Genomic DNA, 24,953 nt, shown 5'->3' with positions numbered 1-24,953 from the left:
GTTCATGTTCCTCTTAAACATTGCCGTCGTATCTGCTTCCACCATTTCCCCTGGCCACGCGTTCCAGACACCTACCACCCTCTCTGTAAAAAAAACTTGCCTCATGAATCTTCTTTGAACTTTTCCCCTCCCACCTTAAAGCAATACCCTCAAATATTTGACATTTCCACCCTAGGAGAAAGACTCTGACTACTTACCCTATCTATGCTTCTCATAATTCTATATCCTTCTATCAGGTCTCCCCTTAGCCTCTGATGCACCAGAGAAGACAATCCAAGTTTGTCCAACCTCTCCTTATAGCTAATAACTCTCTAATCTAGGCAATATCCTGGTGAACCTCTTCGGCACCCTCTCCAAAGCCTCTAACATCTTTCCTGTAATGTAGCAACCAGAACTGAACACAATACTTCAAGTGTGGCCTAACCAAAGTTTTACACAACTGCAACATGACTTCCTGACTTTTATACTCAACACCCCGACCGATGAAGGCAAGTATGCTGTATGTCTTCTCTCCAACCCTATCTACTTGCATTGCTACTTTCAGGGAGCTATGGATTTGCACTCCAACACCCCTCTGTACTTCAATACTCCTGAGGATCCTACCATTTACTGTATACTTTCCTCTTGCATTTGAGCTCCCCAAGTGCCACACCTCAGGATTAAACTCCATCTGCCATTTCTCTGCCCACATTTCCAACTACTCTTTTTCCTGCTTCATCCAATGAGACAACCTTCCTCACCATCCACAACTCTGTTGAATTTAATGTCATCTGCAAACTTACTAATCAGCCCACCTACATTTCTATCCAAATCATTTATATATTTACTTAAAAATAGTTAATTATGTTTTAAAGAGAATTTATTATTTTAAATTTAACATATTTGAATTTTTGATTGGTTAATGTTTATGAATTGTTTGTGAACATCTCTGATTATCAGATGCATCAGTGAAAAGGCCTTCTGTATTCACGAGCTGTCAGATGGTCATCACGATGGACTGTGGGCAGGACATCAGTTTGCGCTGCCTGAGGCCGAGTCACTGCTTCCACTCTGCTCCATCTAACAGAATGGTCACAGAGGTGATGCCTCACAGTTGCTGGGAGCCATGCAGCCGCAGTAGGGCAATGCAGCCCCAGGGCTATCGCTGGGAGCAACTGCAGGGCTTGGACCAGGGTCAATGTGATACAGAACAACATTTTCATATAATTTCCTTAAAGGATAAAATTTATAGCATTTATCCTTATTAACGCTGACTGATTGCCCTCTATTCTATGGCAGTAATACCAATGAACATTTAGCTTTTGAAATACAGGCTGAACATTTCTCTCACAGAGGCGTGAAATGTTCAGAACATCATAACCTTTCTCATGAAACAGCAGATGCTTGCAGAATATCTATAAGTTAGAGTTACCCTGTTCTCTCATAAATAAACAATATTCCATTATCTAGTTTTTTTTTACAGCACAAACAAGCTTGCGGAACCTCCAAGGTCTTTTTTTCACAAATCTTTCTGAGCTTGTTCAAACTCCTGTGTATCATAAGGATGTTAATTTAACGAAAAGAAATAAGCTTCTGGGCCATTGACGTTTTAAGTCTCTGGAGTAATAGATCGTACAACGGTGTAATCTTTATTACCTCAGCCTCTGAATTTAAACGCTCAGCTCCTAACCCTCTATAAGCCCAGTCTAAGCTTGAGATGACTTACATGTAGTGAAGGTGAGGATTTTTGGCAAATGCTCTAGGCGCAATCGACCGTAGTCCCGAATTTATGATTGTCCTGGAAATGAGAACAAATACAAGAGGTTACAAGCTCTGTATGCTCATAACTGTGATTTACTATGCACCTGATCAGATGGGTGGATTGGATAAACCCTCAAAACCATGGCTGTTTGTATTTTGTACAAATTAAACATCCACAGTGACTGCAAGATGACCGAGAAACAAACCTCAGCATTTATTAAAAATGAAAAGTACCTTTGATGAGTTCAGATCAAAGTGATGAATAGATTCTTTGTTCAGTTTTTTTCCTGATACTTTTCCCTGCCAGGCATCTTAGATTAATATTAGTGCACATTGCACACTGTGTCATTCAGCTGAAATGAGTCATCAAGGACTCTCAGTCAAAACCAAGGAAGTGGGGCCCAGGTTGAATCAGATTGCCATGCCTTCTGTATCTCATAATGCAGCAGAGACTTCGATAATCTAATTTTTTCTACAATCAATCCTGGCAGTGTATTGAAGAAAAAATTTCAGGGAGCTGGTGAGAGGCTTTTTGATGGCATTGAAGTATTGCTGCATGGAGGGTAACTCCAGATTTAAGGAATGTAGCATCTTTTAACTGTTTTAAATCATTGATTTTTGGGTCCACATAGAAATTATACAAGCATTAATTATTGACTAGGTGAAAACTATTTGCATCTCTGGTACATTGTTAAGCTTGTTTAACTACAGTGAAACTATGAACACTCCAGCAATTGTAATGAACCAAGTCAGAATTCAAATATTGGTGCAGTTACTGCAAAACTCAGTTTCGAATGCAAGAGCTAGAATTAGATTCTCAGGGACACAGCTGACTGCTGGAGAGAGCTCATTGGACTGGGGTCTTGTGTTGGAGGGACCCAAACGACAGAAGAGTCTCTTGAGCCTGCTCCACCATTCAGTAAGGTCATGGTCAATCTGATCTTGGCCTTATATCCACTTCCTTCCTGTTCCCTAAAACTCTTGACTCTAGTAAAGACTAAAATCATGTCACTCTCACCTTGAATATAATTAATGACTTAACCATCAAGAAATTGTGCAGAGAGTTTGGCCATAAATTGATCAATCCAATGATTTAGCTAGGCCCGAACCTAGAGCCAGGCCCTGTGCTCAGTTAGATGTCATTATGCAAGTCTCCAAAGGCAGGTCAAGAGGTTCTTTCCATTTAAGGGAAAGAACACAAACATTGGACTAATTGGAACATGGTAAGAGGTCTGAGGTCTCAAGCTGTTAAAGTAAGGCAGCATTCATTAGAAGAAATCTGATTAATGCCTACATCTCCTTGGGATAATTCCTATATTGAAGATGCTTTCCACGACCTTTTGCTAAAGATTTCCAGTGTGACCTATTTTTCTTTTCTCAGACCTTCAGTGAATTAAGAACAGAAAGCAAACAGAGCACAAGTGACCTAGTTGGTATCTTTTCACCAAACTCAATCACAGAGATTTACTGCAGAGAAGGAGTCTATTCAGCCCATCATGTCCATGTTGAATGAAGAGCTTATTCCCCCCACCCAGCTCTTGGCTCATTGTCTTCCAGATTATGGCACTTCAAATGCAAGTCCAAGTAATTGCAGATGCTTCTATTATCCTTTCCAGAATCCATCATTTGCTGGGTGAAAATTATTTTTTTCCTTAACTCCACATTAAGCTTTCCAAAAGCTACTTTAAGTCTATGACCCCTGTGTATTGACCTCTCTGCGAAGGGAAATTGACCCTTCCTGTTTACCGGATTTAGCCTTCATGTAATTTTATACATTCCATTTACATCTCCCTCCAGTCTTTTGTGTTACAAAGAAAACAACCCCAGCTAATCCAATCTCTCCTCACAGCCGAAGCTCTCCAGTCTGAGCAGCATCCACATAACCTCTTGTGAATGCTCTCTCATGCTTTCACATCCTTTCTGCTGTGTTGCATGCTATGTTCCTAAATGATGTTTTATACAGTTCTAGCAATATCCTTGCTATCCCTATAGTTTATGTCTCACAGAGGAAAGCATCCTGTGTTCCTCTTAAAGACCTGGACCAAGAAATGTTATTGTGTAATAATTTTAATCAAAGTGTAGTGGATGTCACTGAATCCATTCTGGCTTCAGTGTGTATGATGCCCTCACAAACAAAGCACCAGGACCTGCGCAATAATATCAATGAGTATGCAACTCGTGTTTTGACATCACATGTCATTTGCACATGACTGATTTGCGAATGACAAGTGCCAGTCATGTAGAACCGGGACATCTTGCAGTACAGGGATCAGCACAGTCTGGTCCATGGTCATTCCATTGTAGGAGGATCACCTACTGGATTTTCATTCATCTAATTGTCCCATCTCCAAACACCGCTTGTGGCAGGTATCTTTTGGGTTCCTCCAACACCAGACCCCAACCCCATGAACCCTCTAACCCTCCAGATGTCAAGTGTGTCCCTGATTCCTGACACCCTGTCACAACTGTAGAAGACATAAACCCTCACCTATCCCTACTTCCACAGTAGATCAAAGTTCTGATCAAGGACCTTTCATCTGATAAAGGATCTTCAGTCCAAAAGGTTAACAATTTCTCTTTCCACAGATGACCTGATGAGGTTTTCCAGTATTTTCTGCTTTTATTTCAGATTTCCAACATCTGCAGTCTTTTGGACTTACAAAGCCCTGATCTCTTGCACCACTCCTACCCACTGCTCCTCCCACATCCCACTCCCACCTGACCGAAGATACATCATTCACTACTGACATCACACCCACACCTTGGGTTTCTCCACACCATAACCCATGAGTCACGATCAGCCAAGCACTGATCCCTGCAAATCCCGTGTATAACTCACAGATGGTTGAGAATGCAGTTGAGAAAAGTTAAGGGATCATAAGCTTTATAAGTAGAGGCAGACAGCATAGGAGCTAGGAGTGATGATAACACATTGTATCTGCTATAATTCTAGTATGGCATCCATATCCAGGCGGCCCACCAGAAAGCCTTAGAAAGGATACAGAAGAGATTTACAAAAATAATTCCAAGGATGGGGCTAACCAGGAGAAGATGGTTGTTCTCCTCGGAACAGAGGCGATTGAGAGAGGATCTGATGGGGGAATTTAAAATCATGTAAGGGTCAAGACAAAGTAGGTAGGGAGTAATGGTTGTCCCTAGCAGAAACATCAATAATCATAGAACACTGAGTGAAGATAGTTGGCAACTGAAACTGGAGTGACGTGAAGAACATTTCGACACGGTGAGTGGTTTGGACCAGGAATGCTCTGCTAGGGGAGGTCATGGTGGCAGAATCAGGTGTGTGTTCAAAAGGGAACAGATCAGTATTTGAAAAGAAATGAATTGCAGGACTATGGGTAGAGGGCATGCGGGTGGGATTAACTCAGCTGATGGGCTGAATGGCCTTTGCTATAACCTTCCTCTGATTTCTGTGAAATCACATTCTGGTCAACCATTATCCTTTGTTTCCTGTTACTGAGGCAATTATAGAACACAGAACCATAGAACACTACAGCACAGTACAGGCCCTTCACCCACAATGTTGTGCCGACATTTTATCCTGCTCTAAGATCTATCTAACCCTTTCCTCCCACATCGTTCCCCACCCCCATCCCCCCCCCCCCCCCAATTTCTCTATCATTCATATGGTGCAATTCTGGTGCCATTTGCCATTGCAGAGGCTTATAGCTGAGCTCTCTCAGAAAGCTGGTGCAGGTACAATGTGCCAAATGGCCTCCTTTTGTTTCAAGGATCTTTTGGCTGTGATAAACCCAGGACCTATTGCTTTAGTCACCTCATCTTTTAGTCCACAGTTGAAACACACAGATAGATGTATTAGAGTGATGGACCATTGCCTCTTGAATTCTGTGCCAGATCAGACAGTGTAGAGTCTGAGGTTCTCTGATTTCAGTGGAGATTGTGGGGTAACGAGGAGGCAGAGGAAAGTACTCTACATTTTTAAATGATTTTGCTTCATTTGCTGATGTTAATTATTAATGTGTTTTTGCTGAGATTTTAATTACTTCCATTTTAATAATTTCTAAGTCTAGGTCTCTGAATGTTCGAGACATTTAAAAAACATAAATAAATGAAAGCTTTTGTAACTGGCAAAGCCTTGCCCCAGCTTTGCCAGCTGTTAAAGGCTGTCACAGGTATTTTGAAGGGTAGTCCTTCATCCTGGGTTCTTGTGGGATGTGGGAGTAAGCGATGGATGGTTCTGTCAACAGGAGAGTCTACAGCTGGTGTCCAGCCTCCAGAGGACCAATGAGATTGGCGCTTCGAATCTGGATCAGTGAGTATGGGTAGGGGTGGAGTGTGGGCAGTGACTCTGGGTGGGGAGAAGGGAGAAAAGGGTTTCGGCCCAACTGTGTGTGTCACATTTTAATATCAGTTTTATTGTGTGCATCATTGCTTGGGACATGATGTTGAATCAGAGAAGTAAAAATTTTCATATCTGGCTTCAAATTTAAAATGACAAATTAAATAATCAAATTGAAGCCAGCTGGCTCCATGGGATAGAGCTCAATCATGAAAAAATTAGAATTTATAACAGGTTATGAAAACAGTTGTTCCAGATTCACCGTGCTATACAGCTGACTTAAATCAGTCTCCAATAAACTATGCAGTAATAACTTTGAATCATGACTTTGCTGTTTCATTTACAGTGAACACTATTCCTTCAAAGCAATCTTTTACAAAGCACCTTTGTGTTCCTCATTTACTTACAAATTCTGCAGTCCAATGTAAGGTTCCATGTCCAAAGCATTCAGAGTCTGAAGGCTTTTCTGGTTCTCAATGTGTCTGTAAAAGGAACAAATAAATTAGGAGGTCAGAATGTGTTCATGATTTTATGTGACAATTTCAAAGGTGAGAGTTTTCCAAGAGCAGAAGGCAACTGAATTAGTATGCTGGCATTTGAAGAGAAAAGAATTGCAGGGCTGTGGGTAAATATTGGGCTTGTATAAAAACAGAAAATGCTGGAAACACTCAGCAGATCAGGCTGCACCTATGGAGAGAGCAACAGTCATCGTTTTAGGTTGGAGACTCTTTGTCAGAACTGGAAACTGTTGACATGGCAGAGGGCATCCAAAGTGTCACAGCAGGGAAGGACTAGATTGGGAGAAAGGACAGTATCATGGAAGGAAGAAATAAGTTCAGTGGGACCAAAGACAATGGGTGAAGCAATGGGTCTGCCCGGACAACCCTCCTTGTAGATCTTGGACAGAAGGTAGAGGTGGGGTATGAGGGGCCAGGCACTTCAAGTTTGGAAACTATGGAGGGAAGATCTCCCGAGGCAATAAGGTCTGTGGATGTGTGGGACACAGTGGCCTAATGTTTGATGAAGGGTCATGGTTCAGAGGGAGGTATGGTGCCAAGCATGGATTAGTCACAGGAATAATGGGATTGATCTACAGGGAGTTAACATAGACTCAATTGACAATGCCTTCCTCTTGCGCTATAACAATTTTGTAACTGGTACAGTTTAACAATCGGACACAAGAAGCCTGGTTCATGTTCAGCTGTGCCAAAGTTTGATGAAATAATGTTGTTTTGTAGTAGTATTTTGTTACCCAGTAAAAAGGTTGTAAAGAGACCAACGCTGACAAATCTACAGCCCCGTTAACTGACAGAAAGCTTGATGCATTCTGACTTGTCATTGACTTTTGATTAAAACAATAAACCTAACTGAATGCTCTTGGAGTGGACTGGTTCTCACTGTATAGCTCCAATGACGTTGGTCTCCACCTACCTGCTGCCTTTACTTATTCAATTTGTATTGCTCAGAGGGGCAGCTGGGTGAAAGTCCGGATAACCATCAGTCTGATGAAACAGGCTGTTGAGGATGTTCTGGAGTTTGAATTCAGTGCTCAGGTTCAACAGGGGACTGAGAAATCAGCAGCGATTAAATGTCTTCTGATAGCTGAGGGAGTTTCTTTCGAGAGCTGCTATCTCTTTGATGATGCTGATTATCTCACAGTCTTGACACATGGTTTCTTTTGGGGAAAGTTAAGAAGGTATTTGGTGTAAAAACATTCTTTGATGAAGTCTCAGGAAGCAATCAGCTCAATCGACCAGAATTTCCTGTGGTCTTCTGCCAACAATGCTCTGGGGATTCTTGGAAAGCACAAAATAAAGAGGAAATTTTGGAGTGACTGAGACCACTCCCAAAAATTCTGGGACTTTTGTGTCATTCCAGTCTTACTACCACCAAGAACATTTTTTTTAAGGTGAAAAGGGAAAGATTTAGAGGGGACCTGAGAGGCAGGTTTTTCATACAGAGAGTGGCGGGTATATGGAACGAGCTGCCTGAGGAAGTGGTAGAGGCAGATACGATTATGTTTAAAAGACATTTCGATAGGTACATGGATACGAAAGGTTTAGAGATATTCGCCAAATGCAGGCATATGGGACTAGCTCAGGAAAACACATTCAGTTGGCATTGATGAGTTGGGCCAAAGGGCATGTTTCTGTGCTGTATAACTCTAGGACTCTAATTATTATAGGCCATCTACTACTAAAACCAATGGCGATCTTTAGTTTACTACAGCTGGGAAAATGGGCTGAAAAATGGCAGATGGAATTTAACGCAGACAAGTGTAAGATGATGCAGTTTGGGAGGACAAACCAGGGTAAGACTAACACAGTGAATGGTAGGGCACTTAGGTGTGCGATAAGACAAAGGGACCTGGGGATACAGATCCATAGTTCTTTGAAAGTGGCATCACAGGTCGTAAAGAGAGCTTTTGACACATTGGCCTTCATAAATCAGGGCACTGAGTACTGGAGTTGGGATGTTATGTTGAAGTTGTATACAATGTTGGTGAGGCCAAACGTAGAGTATTGTGTGCAGTTCTGGTCACCTACCTACAGGAAAGATATCAATAAGTTTGAAATAGTGCAGAGAAAATTTATACAGATGTTGCCCGGACTTGAGGAACTGAGTTACAGGGATAGGTTGAATAGGTTAGGACTTTATTCCTTGGAGCACAGCAGAATGAGGGGAGATCTTATAGAGGTATATAAAATTATGAGGAGTATGGATAGGGTGAATGCATGGAGGCTTTTTCCCCCTCAGGTTGTGTGAGACTAAAACTAGAGGTCATAGGTTTAGGGTGAAAAGTGAAATATTTAAGGGGAATCTGAGGGGGAACTATTTCACTCAGAGGGTGGTGCGAGTGTGGAACGAGCTGCCAGCGGATGTGGTGGATGCGGGTTCAATTGTAACATTTAAGAGAAGTTTGGATCGGTACATGGATGAGAGAGGTATGGAGGGCTATGGTCCTGGTGCAGGTAAATGGGATTAGGCAGAAAACCAGGCCAGCATGGACTAGGTGGTCCGAAGGGCCTGATTCTGTGCTGTAGTACTCTATGACTCCATGACTCTATTAAAACCCGCCTTTACCTTGTAGAAATTAGATTTAAAAGTAACGAGGTAAGGAGACTGACTTATTGCTCATTCAGTATGAAATACAGAAAGCTAAAATCAAATTCATTCAGCTGAAGAGGCTCATCTAAGTTACCAGAAGACTTGCAGCTGTAACAATTATCACGGACAACATAAACTATCCTGGCAAACAAATTATGTCTTTAACAGGATTCAATCAGTGTATAATAGACAGCACAATGTTATAGTCAAGCAAGTCCATCCATCCAGCAGCACACAAAAGCTCTTAACGTGTATTCCCAATCCATTAATAGTATTCTGTGCTGCTAATGTTGTCAATTATCCTTTAAATGTATGGAATTTATTTTAACTTGTTGATTAATCAGTTGACAATTGTGTTTTAATATGCAACGTAAAATCCATACAATGTACAGCATGAATCAATTTGTGGTTGTCAGCAGTGCACGAAAAATAATGCAGCTCAGGTCCAATCCTTCTCATGGTCCCTTACTGAGAAATGAAGGTCAGATTGGCCACCTTTCTTTTGATAGCTGTGAATTACCATGAAGCATGGAAGAATGCAGTTGCACGAGATAATCATACAATAATAAATTCATAATGAAACAAAAGGAAGCTATTTAGTCCATACCAGCTCCCCATGGAACAATCCATTTAATCCCATTCCCTGCTCTTCCCCCATAGCCCTGTAACTGCTTTCCCTCACGTGCCTGTCCAAATCCCTATTGAAACTCGAACTGGCTCAGCTTCCATCACTGTGACACACAGTGAGTTCATGATCACCACCACTCTGTGTAAACATACTGTTCCTCACAGACCCCAAATTCTTGTCCTTCACTTTAAATCATTCAAACAGTTTGTCCAACAGCTACATGCACACATACCCAAAAAGCAAAGTCTGGAGATGCCAGAAATCTAAAATAAGAACAGAAAATGCTAAAAACACCCGGCAGGTCAGGCAGCACCTGTGGAGAGGGAAGCAGTTAATGTTTTAGCTTAATGATCTTCCATCACAACTGATGATGAATTCTGATGAAGGGTCATCATCCTGAAATATTAACTATTTCTCTCTTCACAGATGCTGCCTAACCTGCTGAATATCTCAAACATTTTCTGTTTTTATTTCAATTAAATGCATACTGATGACAAATTGGCTTAAGCAATCTGCAGCAGCAATAAATGCTTGCACCTATGCAATTAACAAAAAGGGGGAAACATGGAAATATGAAAACTTCTCTCACATTGCCATAAGGCATCTGGATATGTGACACATTTAGAGAACCCAATTATGCATGCTAAGAAATCATCTAAAGGAAAGGGTAAGTCGGACAAAAACAATATTCAAGAGGCTGGAAGTTTCAAATAACAACAGAAAATGAAAGAAATATCCAGCAGGTCAGGCAGCATCTGTAGAGAGGGAAAGGGAGTTAATATTGCAGGTCAATGAACCTTATTGTGTAAACCATGGTCAACAGGCAATGGCAATGGATGAAGGTATGCTGTGGAATGCATATTAATTATTTTCATTTGTTTTAACTTAGCATATAGTAAAGTTTTGCCACCTCCATAAAATTTTGAACATTCAGCTCCACATTGCTGATTCACCATCCTCTGCATGACTTGTGTGTGTCTACCTCCTATCCCAGGCATAGATAGCAACCTTGTCCTTGGCTTTCTATCCCTTTGGTGCAATTCTCTCAATCTGCACAACTTCCTCCATCCTCCATGTCCTTCTCTCACCCATTGTTCCCACCCCTTGGGACTGTCTTCAGTAACTCTTCCTCTGAATCATGCACTTATCCCACGCACTATCCCGACTTGGAAATATATCAGCATTCCTTCAGCATTGCTGGGTCAAAATCCCGGAACTCTCTCCCTCACAGCATATCCGCACCTCAAGGACTGCAGCAGTTCAAGAAGGCAGCTCACCAACGCCTACTCAAGGGCAACCAGGGATAGACAATTAAATGCTGGCTCAGCCTGTGAAGCCCACATCCCTTGAATGATTATGACAAAAAACTTTATGACCTCTACCTCTATCCCTAATTTAAGAGGTAATCCTTAAGTCTCCCCCTTTGAACATTAGTTTGGCCACCATCCATAATTTCTCCTCTTCCTGATACAACATGCCTTGCATTAAAATCATGATATGTTTTCAAAAGCAGGAATCACTGCCCAACCAGCTTTTATTTTTCATCCTGAGTTGCTCTTGAGGTGGTGATGGTGAACTGCCTTCTTGAGCCACTGCTGTAATATAGCTGTTATGTTTTAACCAAATGATTCATTGGACCATTCTGATCATTATTGTGAATGGCAAACCTAGTCCCCTTCTTCCTCCCCTGAAAGACTTCAGTGAACCAGATGTGCTTTTACACCATCAATGAAACACTAAAAGTGACTGCTTTGACAGCAGCAATGGAGGAAGACTGATTAAATAGCCATTTCAAATTACAGAGTATTTAATTAACAGAATTTAAATACCACAGGTGCTGAGGTTGATTCTTTGAATAGTTAGTGCAGGTTTCTGGATTACTAGTCCAATTAATTTGGTCACTGGGCCATTATCAACCATAAAATCTGGATTTACAGGTTCAAAGTCTATTAACCATTCCAATGTGCCTAAAGTAATTGCCTGGTGATTGTGGTTGGTCATCGATAGGGCTTGGATTTTGTCACTGAAAATTTGGAATTAGATCACTGAGCAATCACAGTTTATCAAAGAAAAATTGACCAAGGGAGAATAAAGCACAGCCGCATAAAGAGAACCATTACAATTTTACAAATATGACAAAATGGACCCTCAACACCAACACCATCATCCCCACAGTACTAATCACCAAGCTTCAAAACCTGGGCCTCTTTACCTCCTTCTGCAACTGGATCCTTGACTTCCTTACTGGGAGACCACAGTCAGTGTGGATCGGTAATAACATCTCCTCCTCGCTGACAATCAACACAGGCGCACCTCAAGGATGCACGCTTAGCCCACTGCTCTATTCTCTCTGCACTCATGACTGTGTGGCTAAGCACAGCTCAAACACCACCTACAAATTTGCTGATGACACCACTGTTGTTGGTAGAATCTCAGATGGCAATGAGAGGCGTACAGGAGTGAGATAGATTGGTTGGTTGAGTGGTGTCATAATAACAACCTCACACTCAACATCAGCAAGACCAAGGAATTGATTGTGAGGAAGGGGAAGTTGGGAGTACACACACCAGTCCTCATTGAGGGGTCAGTGGTGGAAAGGGTGAGCAGCTTCAAGTTCCTGGATGTCAACATCTAAGAGGATCTATCCTGGGCCCAACACATTGATGCAATCACAAAGGAGGGACGAGAACCAGCAGCTCTAATTCATTTGGAGTTTGAGGAGATTCGGTATGTCACAAAAGAGTGTTACAAATTTCTATAGATGTAGGGTGGAGAGCATTCTGACTGGTTGCATCATAGCCTGGTATGGAGGCTGCAATGCACAAGATTGCAAGGGGCTCAGCCAGTTGTCTCACGGACGTAACCCTCTCCGCCATCACGGTAATCTTCAAGAGGCAGTGCCTCAGGAAGATGGCATTCATCACTAAGGACTCTCACCATCTGGGACATACCCTCTTCTTGTTACTACCATCGGGGAAGAGGTACACAAGCCTGAAGACTCACACTCAATGATTCAGAAACAGCTTCTTCCCCTCCGCCATCAGATTTCTGAATGGTCCTTGAACACATGAACACGACCTCATTTTTCCTTTTTTTTGCACTATTTATTTGTTTTTGTAACTCATAGTAATTTTATGTCTTTGCACTGTACTACTGCCACAAAACAATAAATTTCATGTCATCTAAGTCAGTGATAATAAGTCTGAGTCTAATTCTGATGAGGAAGCCTAACTCAGGAGAAACAACATTTGCAGAATCAGAAATGCAGCAATGGCTGTCAAAAAGAAAGTTCAAGATATATAAAGATTGTGTTTGTTTTAAAAGTCATGGAGATTATTGAAAATCACGGATGTTAACAGAAATCACGGAACCTGTGGGCAAGTGACCTTCACAAGTGAATCACAGCCTTAGATATTCTTTATGATTGTCAAACCTGATCCAAAGTTTCCTTCGCATTATCCTGGCTGTAATTTTGATAATTTGTACTCTAATTTTCTTCTACTACCTAATCCTGACTACTCCAGTGAAAGCATGGCGAACTAATCACAGTCCCTCTCTACAGAAGCAGTCATTTTCAGTTTGTCAACCCCCATGCTTTATCCCCCCTCATTAACACCAATGGTTTAAGTATGCTGATAACGGACAGAGGTAGTTCACAAATTGCATGTCTTAATTGGAGTAGTCAAATGTTCTCATCCAACACATGTGAAACATAGAATGTACAGAAAGAATAACAAAATGTGACTTGGTAAACACACCTGATCCACAAATTACCAATGTACACATACATTAATGACATAAATACAAGATTACACAGAAGAACATTACAGCTTTCAAGATTCAACACCAAATTCAACTCTTTCAGATAATCAGCCATTCCAGTCTTTCTTGTCACATTTCCAGTATTCAGATTTTTTCTCTCCTCTTCCAATAATTCAATTTTCATTTATTCCCTCCTATTTACCCCTTTTTTCCTCATCCTACTACCACCCCCTTTATGCAGTACCTACGCTTGTATCGCTCAGTCTGTCCTCGTCAGCCCATCCTGTCACACACATTCCCTTTTGTCCTCTCTGCCCTTTCCCTGCAAATTAAAACTTTCATAAGAAACATAAGAAACATAGGAGAAGGAGTAGGCCACTCGGCCACTCTAGCCTACCCTGCCATTCAATGTGATCATGCCTGATCCACAGGTTTGATCTCCAGATCCCCATGGCCCTAAATCCCTGATATTTCAAACATTTAGCAACTTTCTCTTTAAATATCCCATATGATTCAGCCTCCACAACTCTCCAGGGTACAGAATTCCAGAGATTCACCATCCTCTGTGAGAGGAAGTATCTAGGCATCTGAAGAAACAAAGGACTGCAGATGCTGGAATCTAGATGAAAAACACGATGATGCTGGAGGAACTCAGCAGGCCAGGCAGCATCCGTGGAGAAAAGCAGACGGTCAACATTTTGGGACCTTTCTTCAAGGGTCCTGACCCAAAACGTTGACCGCCTGCTTTTCTCCACAGATGCTGCCTGGCCTGCTGAGTTCCTCTAACCATCTGAGTTTTAGATGACCACCCCTCACCTTGAACCTCATTCAGGATTCTCCCACGAGTAAAAATATCTCCACATCTATCTACTTGTGCCCTCTGAGGATCATCTATGTTTCAATCAGATTAACCTGCATTCCTCTAAACTCCAAAGAACATGGATCTAACTTCTTTAGCTTCTGGTGAAGGATAGCCCTCTCATTCTGGGAATTAAATTAATGAATCTCTTTTGACTACCTCCAATGCCAACATATACTTTCTTAACTAAGGGGACCAAACCAGGAGTGGCCTCACCAGTACCCTGCACTATTGTAACAATACTTCCCTATTTCTAAACTCTAACCTTCATGCAACAAAGGCCAATATGCCACTTAGTTTCCTCACTACTTGCAGCACCTGTTTGCTAACTTTTTGCTATTCATACACAAGAGCACCTCGATCCTTCTGTACTTTGCTAACCTACAATTAGATAATAGTCTGCCTTTAGATTCTTCCTTCTGAAATACATGACCTTTATTAACTGAGTTTTCCAAGTTTTCATCCACTTACTCAACCTATTTATTTTATCTCTAACTTTTCTCAGTGCTGACGAAAGGTCATCAACCTGAAACATTAAATATGTTAAACTCTTCACAGATGCTGCATTGTCTGCTGAATATTTGCAACATTTTCTGCTTTTATTGAAGACAACTAAAAAAAGCGGAGAAAAATGCTCAGGTTCCTTGGGATAACAAGAATTTGTCAGTGTCCTCTTGGCCTGGATCCACAATGTAACAGGCAGCACTGGAAACATTTCTCTCAGCAGCTGGAGTGAATGAAAATGACTGTTTCATAGCAGAGTCCATGATCTGCAAGACCTCTACAAGGCAAGGACTAAAATCACAGGAGGACAACTGCTAGCATTTCAGCTGACCTCCAAATGTTCTTATCCAATACATGTGAAGCATAGGGTGTGCTGAGGGAACTGCAAACTATCATCATGGATTGACTTGGTAAACACAGCTGATCTATAAATGCCAAAGTACACATTAATGTCCCTGGAATGCAGCACAAGCATCTCAGCTTCCTTCAGCAACCCACGCAGATTCACGCACACAGCTTCCACAATGCAGATGTGCAAAAACTGAAGTGGAGAACTAATTATGAAGCTGCAACTTGCCCATGGTGTCCATGTGTAACTTGTACACTTGGCAAACAGAGCATTTTAACAACATGCCTCATCTTGTCTCTGAGAATGCAATATAAAACCTTTTCTTACTTTGCAAATGTAACTCATGAGGGAGAGCGAGAGTGGATTTTCTGCTTGATAATCAAATGGAGAAAATGAAGGGTATAATTTAATCCCAGTGTCCTTCATCAAGAAGGATGTGAGTTATTAGTTTTCCCCAAAGCCTCATTAGTGAACTCCAATCAAATCAGCAGTCAATATCCTTTGAATGAAGGTTTATGGTAGCTTGACCCTTTCAGTGCTGGGTTCTATTGTGTGACTTTATGTTTCTGGTAAACATGCGGTCTAATAACTCCCCTCTGGGATAAAATAGCTTCTGAAGAAGATATTGCTGAAATGTAGCAAGGCAACAGAATCAGAATCAGGTTTATTACCATTGTCTTCTAGAACATGAAATTTGTTGTTTTGCAGCAGCAGTACAGAGCAAAGACATAAAATTACTATAAATTACAAAATAAATAAATAGTGCAAAACAAAAGCAATAACGAGGTAGTGTTCATGGGTTCATGGACCAATTAGAAATCTGATGGCAAAGGGGAAGAAGCTGTTACAGAATCGTTGAGTGTGGGTCTTCAGGCTCCTGTACCTCCTCCCTGATGGTAGAAAGGAGAAGAGGGCATGTCCCAGATGATGAAGGTTGCTGCCTTCCTGAGTCATTGCCTCTTGAAGATATGCTTAATGGCGGAGAGAGTTGTGCCCGTGATGGATCTGGCTGAGTCGACAACCCTCTGCAGCCTCTTGCGATTCTGTGCATTGGAGCCTCCATACCAGACTGTGATGCAACCAGTCAGCCATAAATCTATGGAAATTTGCAAGAGTCTTTGGTGACATACCAAATCTCTTCAAACTTCTAACAAAGTAGAGCTGCTGGCGTGCCTTCTTCATGATTGCCTCAATGTGTTGGGCCCAAGATAGATCTTCCGAGATGTTGACACCCAGGAACTTAAAGCTGCTCACCCATTCCACCGCTGACCCCTCAATGAGGACTGGTGTGTGTTCTCCCGACTTCCCTTTCCTGAAGTCTACAATCAATTTCTTGGTCTTGCTGACATTGAGTGCGAGGTTGTTGTTGCGACACCACTCAACCAGCTGATCTATCCTGTTGCTATCTGAGATTTTACCAACAACAGTGGTGTCATTGGCAAATTTATAGATGGCATTTGAGCTGTGCCTTGCTAAACAGTCATGAGTGTAGAGAGAGTAGAACAGGGGGCGAAGCACGCATCCCTGGGGTGTGCTTGTGTTGATTGTCAGTGAGGAGATGTTATTACCAATCCACACTGACTGTGGTCCCCCAATGAGGAAACTGAGGTCCCCCAATGAGGAAACTGAGGATCCAGTTGCAGAGGGAGGTACAGAGGCCCAGGTTTAGAAGCTTGGTGATTGATATTGAGGGCATATATACTGAGGGGTATTTGTATACTCCATATACACTGCCTGACCTGCTGAGTATTCAAATGTCCTGCTTTTATTTCAGAATTTTAGTGTCTGAAGTTTTTTTACTTTTCAAGGGATCCACATTGCCTGTCTTGTTATAAGTGACAAAGCTGAATTCCTACAAGGGACAGAAGGGTTGGAAAGACTTTGTTCCTAATTGGGAAATTCCACAGAAATCATTGAACATGTTTTATCCAACTGGCACTGGTTGGCAGCTTTCCATAAGATACCAGCAAATGCTGGAAGATTTTGGGAAGACTGGGCGCCTGAACCTCTGGGGATTGCCAGCCTTGAGGTTTACGTATGTTCCCTGGGGTTTCATCACACACCTTCATACTTTCCAACTGCCTCGCCCCATCAGACAGCCTTTCTTCCCATCTCCAACATTTTTATCACCAATTTTAATGAAAATGGGGAAAAAAAACCACACAATCTATTTGAATGCTCCTGGTAGTATTTTGTTTGTGCAGATTCGTCCAGGAAAATTAAGCTTTAATTCAAGGATGTCAGCTCAGCACTGCAATGTTTTAATGTTTAATTTGGGATTAGACACCCAGTTAACAGGAACTGTCGGAATCTGCTTTTTTCTCTCTCTCTCATTGTTTCTTTGTTTCTCTCTTTCTCTCTCTTGTGGAATTTTTTTTGTCAATTTGACATTTGACAAGGTCTGAGGGAGAAGGAACCTGTGGGTCTACAAACAGCAAAAAGGTAGTGGCCAAAGCAAGTTAGAGGCACAATGGGAAAGAGGAGTCGTGTTACCAAGGCAATAGTTCATATATTTCCCACTCTTACTAACGTTACATAAAGAATTTTGTCCTTGAGCTCACTGGGAATAATTATTTATGGAAAAATTGGAGTCACAGAATCCGTTGTTAGAGCAACAGATTTAGGGTCACACTAAAACACAGCAGTGGTGAACTGACATTGAAGGTGGCCATTCGGCCAGCTGAGTGTCTGTCAGCTCCAAACTCTTCAGGCCCGTTCCCCTTCTTCTTCTCCAGAGCCCAAATGATTTCCTTCTTCCCTATCCAATTCCTACTTTAAAGCCCCGATTTATTTCCATCACCCTTACAAACAATGAGTTGTCGATCCGAACAACTCTGCAGAAAGAAAAGATTTTCCTCACATTCCCCCTTTTACCTTTTACTCAAAGCTTTAGTTCATGCACCTGGTCCCTGAATTTCTACTAATGAGAACAGCTTCCTTTTTATCCTTTCTAAAATAGTAGTGATATTACACACCACTCATGATCTTCATTCCAGAGCATCTGAAACAAAGGAAGAAGGGCTGGAAAGATTTTCCATGGTAGTTTGAGTGAGACAAAGTAGGCCAGAAGATTTTACATGGATTCCCTTCATGTGTAGACTTACTCATTTCAGAGTTCATTTACTTAACTATTTGAGATGCCAGTGGTTGATCAGATGGGGATATCCATCGGGATCTGGTTAAGGCTCCCAATGGAAATCAGAAGAAGGTGCTGGTGAGGTTCAGCTCTGGATTATTAGGGTCACCTTGGTAACACTTCTCCTGCTTCCCATCATGCATCTGGCTTGCTTTGGCCACTAGCCTTTTGCAGTTTGTAGGCCACAAATTCCTTCTCCCTCAGGCCCTTTCAAATGTCAAATTGACAAGAAGTTTCCATGAGAGTAAGAGACAGAGTCGCAGAGACACAAAGAGAAATAGAGAACATAGGCAGATTCCTGTAGTTCTTGTTAACTGGGTGTTTAATCCCAATTTAAACACTGAAACACAGCATTGCTGAGCTGACATCCTTTCAGGGCACTGACATGATAATTGCAAGATGTGGAGCGATGAGCACGGAAAGATATTGACAATTTAGAGTTATGATAAATAAAGGAAAGCCAGATTCCTCAATTGGAATATTAAGTACAATTTGCTTGCATCAGCAAACTGAAGTCCGTTTTGACCTCTGAGGGAATTAACTGGCGAAGCGCACAAAACAGCAACACAGAGACCCTACTGCTCACCACAATTTTAGGCCAAGTCTTCATTTAAGCCCAAAAGGCGAGTGACATGACCAAAAGTGGTCTTGTTCACAACACAAAGCCCAGATTTCCATATTAATCACCTCAAGCTGATAGTCACTTCTTTATTTAAGTGTTTCTCACAGAATTTAAGCCACTTGGCTCAGCCTGACTGCATAGATTTTTACCTTCAATGTGGGCAAATTAGTTATATCCTGCTTTTCCTTAGCCTTCTTCCAGTGAAAGGCTAATTACTGGTCGTTTCTGCATCTAAGATGTGGATAGAAATCTGCCAAAGCATAACAGATGCATGATGGGAAGGAATAGTAGTGTTACCAAGGTGAATGTTCATACATTTCCTGCACTTGCCCTCCTCTGCTAGCTTTACACAAATAATTCTGTCCTTGCACTAAGTGATTGCTTATGGAAAAATTAGAGTCATGGAATTATTATAGCACAGAAAGAGGGCATTCAGCCCTTTGAGTCTATGCCTAGTAGAAAAAATCCTTTTGGCCCATTCCCCCAATCTTTCCCCAGAGCTCTGCAAATTATTTTCAAGCTCCTATCTGATTCCCTTTTGAAAGCTCTGATTTCTTCTATTCCATCACCCTGCCAGTGATTTGGTTCATAACAATTCTGGGTCATTTTCCTCGCATCCCCTTTGTATCTTTTGCCCAAAAGTCCAGCCAGCAAGGCCACATTACTGGGAATTGCACAATATAAGGGATGTGTTTAAATATGGATATATTTCAGTTTTTGTCAAGCTCTTTAACAGCTGAAGTTGTGTCAGGGATAAATACAGTGAAAGAGAACCCAATATGGAGCCCCAAAAGTGATTCCTTGGGCATGCGAGTGCTTAGAACTACATCCAAGTCTCTATTGGATAATGGCTGTATCATGGGGTGAGTTGCTCTGACTGGCACTTAAGGTCAGAGGACACTACGGCACCATGCCATTTAACAGATTGTAGCTAAACTTAACACTGTCTAAAGTACCTGTAGGACTAGGAATAGATTACAATAAAGACAGAAGGCTTAACCGAGTCTGGAATGGCAGCAGTGTCAATAGTACTGTATCCGTGGTCTGAATGTCACATCCCACTAAGTGCTGCTCATTCTATATGTCCTACCCACCCATGGTAACTTTGCAAAACATTACAGGTTACTCTGATGAATACTCACTCAGGGACGTATGCCGTCGAGATGCAGTACAGAGCTGTGAACCATGCAAAGCCAACATTTTTCAAGGCCATATCTCAAATGATTTTATATCAACTGAGGTGCAAGGCACAGGAGCTCTGACTGACAGCTAGGGTGACATGCAGATACGGTGCATTTCTGATACCAACTCTCCAGGTTGTCACAGAGTCGCTTATAATGAAAGAGAAACTGCTGGAATTAACTTGGGGAGAACAACCATGGAAGTACTGTTTTTAAAAAGTTGTTGTATTTTAACTTTCTTTAATACTTTAGTATAGATGGGCACTTAATAATTGCTATGGATACAATGAGCTAAAGGGCCTATTTCTGTGCTGTATGACTCTATAACTTTAAAAAAAAATGGGACTTTAATAATAAAAGCGTTTCAGATGGGAGAAGTGCTCAGGCGAAATGGACAATAGGGCAGTGGAAGCTCAAGGTCAAGTGATAAAACCTTCTGGAGTGGGACTAACCAGATCTGACAATCCTACTGTCTCTCTCTGTCTACTTCAATTCTCAACCATCAATGACTACTTCCATTCAGGAATGATCACAATGAAGATGCAGTCACAACCTACAGCCTCGTAAACTGGGGTTTATTTGGTTACTCTCTTGTCACTGGATCAGAAGTTGTGGCCTCAAGTCCTACTCCAGAGACGTGAGTGCAGAGATCTCAGCTGAGTCTTCAGTACAGTGTTGTCATGTACCATGATAGGCACACAGATAGAAAAAGTGTAGAGGGACATGGAGCAAATCTGGGCAAATGGGATTGGCTTAGATGAGCATCTTGGTTAGCATGAATGAGCTGGGCTAAAGGGCTTGCTTCTGTGCTGTATTACTGTATGACTCTACACAGTGATGAGTGGGGCTCTGCATTTTTGGAAATACCATTTTTCACATGAAGTATTAAAATGAGTCCTCCCAGACGAAAATGAAAGGTCTCATGGCAATATTTCAAAGAAGACCAGGGGATTTAATCCCTGATACCTGGCTGACTTGTAGGCTTCACTCAATGTCACCGAAACAGATTACCTGGTCAATATCACATCACTATTTTTGGAGATAGCACTGTGCAGATTAGAGCTCAATAGGTATTGAAGTGTACAAGGCTTTAAGTACCACAGGTAAGGTTAATCCTGTGATCTCCAATTGATTAAGATCCCAATCGAAGCAGCATAGTTGAAAGGAAAATTTAAGGCAGATGACAGAAAGAGGGTCTTTAAACAAAGAGTAGTCAAGAGAGACCAGTGGGATATTGGGGATGGGGGGGGGGGGGGGGAGTGCAGAGAAGAACCAGAAATCACAGACACATTCAAGATCCAGTTACATGACACAGCAGGGGTCATAACCGGGGTGAATGAGCTAAAGTGGCAAAAAATGGCTCCAATATAGTTATTGTGAAAAGTGTGAAATGTCTCAAAACATTTCCCATCCCTTGAAGCACTTTTTAAGGGTGCAGTGACCGTTTCCCTACAACACAAACTGAAATTATATTAATATCACACAAAACAAGAAAGAAATATATCGCAAAGTGACTACAGTGAAGATAGTTTCTTGTCACTTCTAATTTGCCGCTTGACAAAGTTACTATAAACAAGAACTGGCAGGGCCTTTGCTCGAATTTGAAGTGGTTCTTATAGAATCACCCATGATGAGCGATCTTGAACCAGAATTATGATGAGTAAATGGTGAATCTTTCACAGGCCACTGCTGGCACTATTGTGCAGTGATGGAAATCACATTGAATCAGCTTAGGAGAAACTGTTCAGCATTTTGACTAGCTTCAGGGACTTGGAGTGTATAGTCTAGTTGCACAGTGCCGTTAAAGGCGGTCTCGACGGGTCAATACTGTTATGCCGACACCAGTTGTCGGTGGATGAAACACAGCCTAAAGGTTACATGTCAATTGAGAGAGCCATTTGGCCCATCTGCTTCATCCTTCCCCAAAGGACTACAACCCTCCCCAACCCTTCACCATTGCCCACCTCAGCCCCTTCACAGCAACTAATTGTGTCTTCCTGTCATAGAGTCATACAGCATGGAAACAGGCCCTTTGGCCCAACTGGTCCATGCTGACCAAGATTCCCATCTAAGCTAGTCCCATTTGCCTGCATTTGGCCCATATTTCTCTAAACTTTTCCTGTCCATGTACCTGAACAAGTACCTTTTAAATGTTATTAATGTACCCTCCCCAAAAACTTCCTCTGGCAGCTCATTTCATGTAATGACCACTCTTTGGGTGACAAAGTTGGCCCTTGGGTTCCTATTAAGTCCCTGCCCTCTCACCTTAAACCTATGCCCTCTATCCTTCCTTTGCTTTTGATTACACCACTGGACCATTCTGCTTTGGATGATGAACTGCTGCAACTGTGGACACAGGTTCAACCATTCACTTACCCCAGCCCCCGCAAACATTTCTACTGGGACCTGGCCGGGGAGACAGTCTGCCAGTGTGTGATTCGATTCCATAATGAAGCTGGTGCACATCGCTGAGAGGATGGTCGTGCACCATTTGTAAATGGCTTGATTAGTGAAATGCAATGGTGATAGAAAGCACGCTGATCATCGGGGCACGGGCTCACATATGCGTGAATGCAACATGGGTGCCTGACAGGGGAAAAGCAAACAGGCAATGGCAACAGAGTGAAAGAACCTCCCATGTTGGACTTGGAGATGCTCTAAAGGAGTCACAGCAATGTCTAATGAATAACTAGGTGCTACACATGGGACAACGGAAGATGGGGAACTAATACCATCCCATCCAACATACTAAAGTCATGGAAAGTATTCTTCCTTGTGGAAGATAATAAACTGTGACACAATTTGCCTAGACATGACCCAACCCAATACCATCTCCACCAACAACTTGCATTTATAAATATCTTTCTCTAGAAAAATATTGGAGGGCACTTAAAAGAAGCATAGCTGTATAACAATTGAAAGCAAGCCAATGAGATACTAAGAGCATGGCCAGAGAAGAAAGTTTTAATGGTGGTCTTAAATGAGGAGTGATGAAGAGTGCAGGGAGTGAATGCCAGAGCTTGGGGTGTCATGAGGCTGAATAATGGTCATTTCTATGGAGTGAGAAGAGTGACAGGTGCCCAGGAGCTGAAGAAACTCGAGGCAGGAGCTGAAGAAACTCGAGGCAGGAGTTGAAGAAACTCTAGATGTCTGAAGGTGTGGGATATTTATTTCACTCTTTTTTGTTGGTTCTTGCTGTGTAAAAAGGAGCATGGAGACAATATTGCAGTGTACTTCAAAACTGACTGCTTTGGTTGTGAAATACAGTGAGTTCCCTCCTTAAGGCTGACATTAGATGAGAGGGGGAAAGTTCAAAGGAGATGTGCAGGGCAAGTATTTTTTTACATGTAGAGTGGTGGGTGCCTGGAATGAGCTGCCTGGGATGATACAGTGGAGGCGTTTAAGAGGCTCTTAGATAGGCACATGAATATGCAGAGACTGGAGGGATATGAACCACATACAGGAAGAAGGGATTAGTTTAATTAGACACCATTAGCTTAATTAGTTTGGCACAACATTGTGCACCGAAGGGCCTGTTCCTGTTCTATGTTCTATGCTAACATTCAGCCAGGGTCCATTGACAAGAACTCAGAGAGTGCTGGGCAAAATCCTGGGTCACCTTCAGCTCATTTAAAGGTCTTTTAAGATATACTGCACCTCCTAAGCTTTGGACTCCCTTCCTTCTGCCACCACTGTGCCAATACAGACCTTGGTGTGCATCGGAGTGACCCTCCCTTTCAAAGGCATTCAGAGTTGGTGCAATCCCAAGGAAGCCCACAGTAACCCCAGCCTGATTTCTTGTCGTCCCCTTTATCCACACGATGGCTACATTCTGACCATGATAATTATCAGCAGCCAAAGCTCAAACTTATATTCACCAAGAACATTGGAAACCATGGTAACGGCAGTAAACTTGCTGGAGTCTGTCTCATTATCACCTGCCCAAGGAAATGTAGCCAAGGTCTCCTGGAGAGTTGTGAAGCACACTGGAGTGAGGGAGGGCAGAAAGAATATTTTAATTCAATGGCATCAAATCTCTCTTCTGCATTACACTGTGATGTTCCACACTCGTGCTTGGAGCACCAGGCAGAGGAATCCTACTGTGAGGTGAAAGGATTTGAAAACCTCTGTGTGGGAGAGGTCAAGAGCATTGTGCTAATTGTGCAATTTGTATGCCACCTCCATCATTAACTGAATTAAATCTACTCATAAAATGCCAAAATTGTTCAACTGGGTCCAGGAGGGATGATAACACTTTAATATTTGAAATGAAAGCTTTGAAAATCAGAGTGAGCCCTAACCTGATGGGGCCAAGGAAATGAAAATTCTGTCAAATGAGATAAGAAGCAATGCATGTCAATGAAAAATAATTATCAGATTGAATCCGAATGAAAGAAAATTGACTGGAAAAGACACAAGGTGATATCAAAACATGCACACCATTTTCATTGTGACAGGCAGTGCAAGTGCATGCACATCTACAGCTACCTCTCCTGATGAAGGGTTCCACCAAAACATTGAACAAATTGAAACAAAAATAGACTATGCTGTAAACACTCAGCAGGTCAGGCAGCAGCCGTGGAAAGAGAAACAGAGTGAATAGTTCAGGTCAAAGCCCCTTCATCTGAAGGATTTTAAGAAAAGATCATTTTAAGTTAGAGAAGGTGGTGAGGCGAGGATAAGGGGAATATTTGTGATAAGGTGAGACCAGGTAAAATGTGTTAATAGGGCAGTTAAAGGGTGATT

The 24,953-nt window shown here is 42.0% G+C and overlaps 1 protein-coding gene across 4 annotated transcripts in view; it reads right to left on the bottom strand.

Moving 5' to 3' along the window:
- LOC127583964 (NT-3 growth factor receptor-like) overlaps nucleotides 1-24,953 on the bottom strand; it is a 612,790-nt gene that overhangs the window by 454,041 nt on the left and 133,796 nt on the right. For all 4 annotated transcript variants that reach the window (XM_052040427.1, XM_052040426.1, XM_052040428.1 and 1 more), the window contains exons 2-3: nucleotides 6,466-6,540; nucleotides 1,706-1,777 (exon numbers count right to left, since the gene is read on the bottom strand). In XM_052040427.1, coding sequence (XP_051896387.1) covers nucleotides 1,706-1,777; nucleotides 6,466-6,540 — 147 coding nt within the window. The remainder of the gene's footprint in view (nucleotides 1-1,705; nucleotides 1,778-6,465; nucleotides 6,541-24,953) is intronic.

This window comes from Pristis pectinata, chromosome 28, assembly GCF_009764475.1.
Source record: "Pristis pectinata isolate sPriPec2 chromosome 28, sPriPec2.1.pri, whole genome shotgun sequence".
In the NCBI taxonomy this organism is placed as follows: Eukaryota; Metazoa; Chordata; class Chondrichthyes; order Rhinopristiformes; family Pristidae; genus Pristis; species Pristis pectinata.
This window is presented reverse-complemented; position numbering and strand designations above follow the sequence as displayed.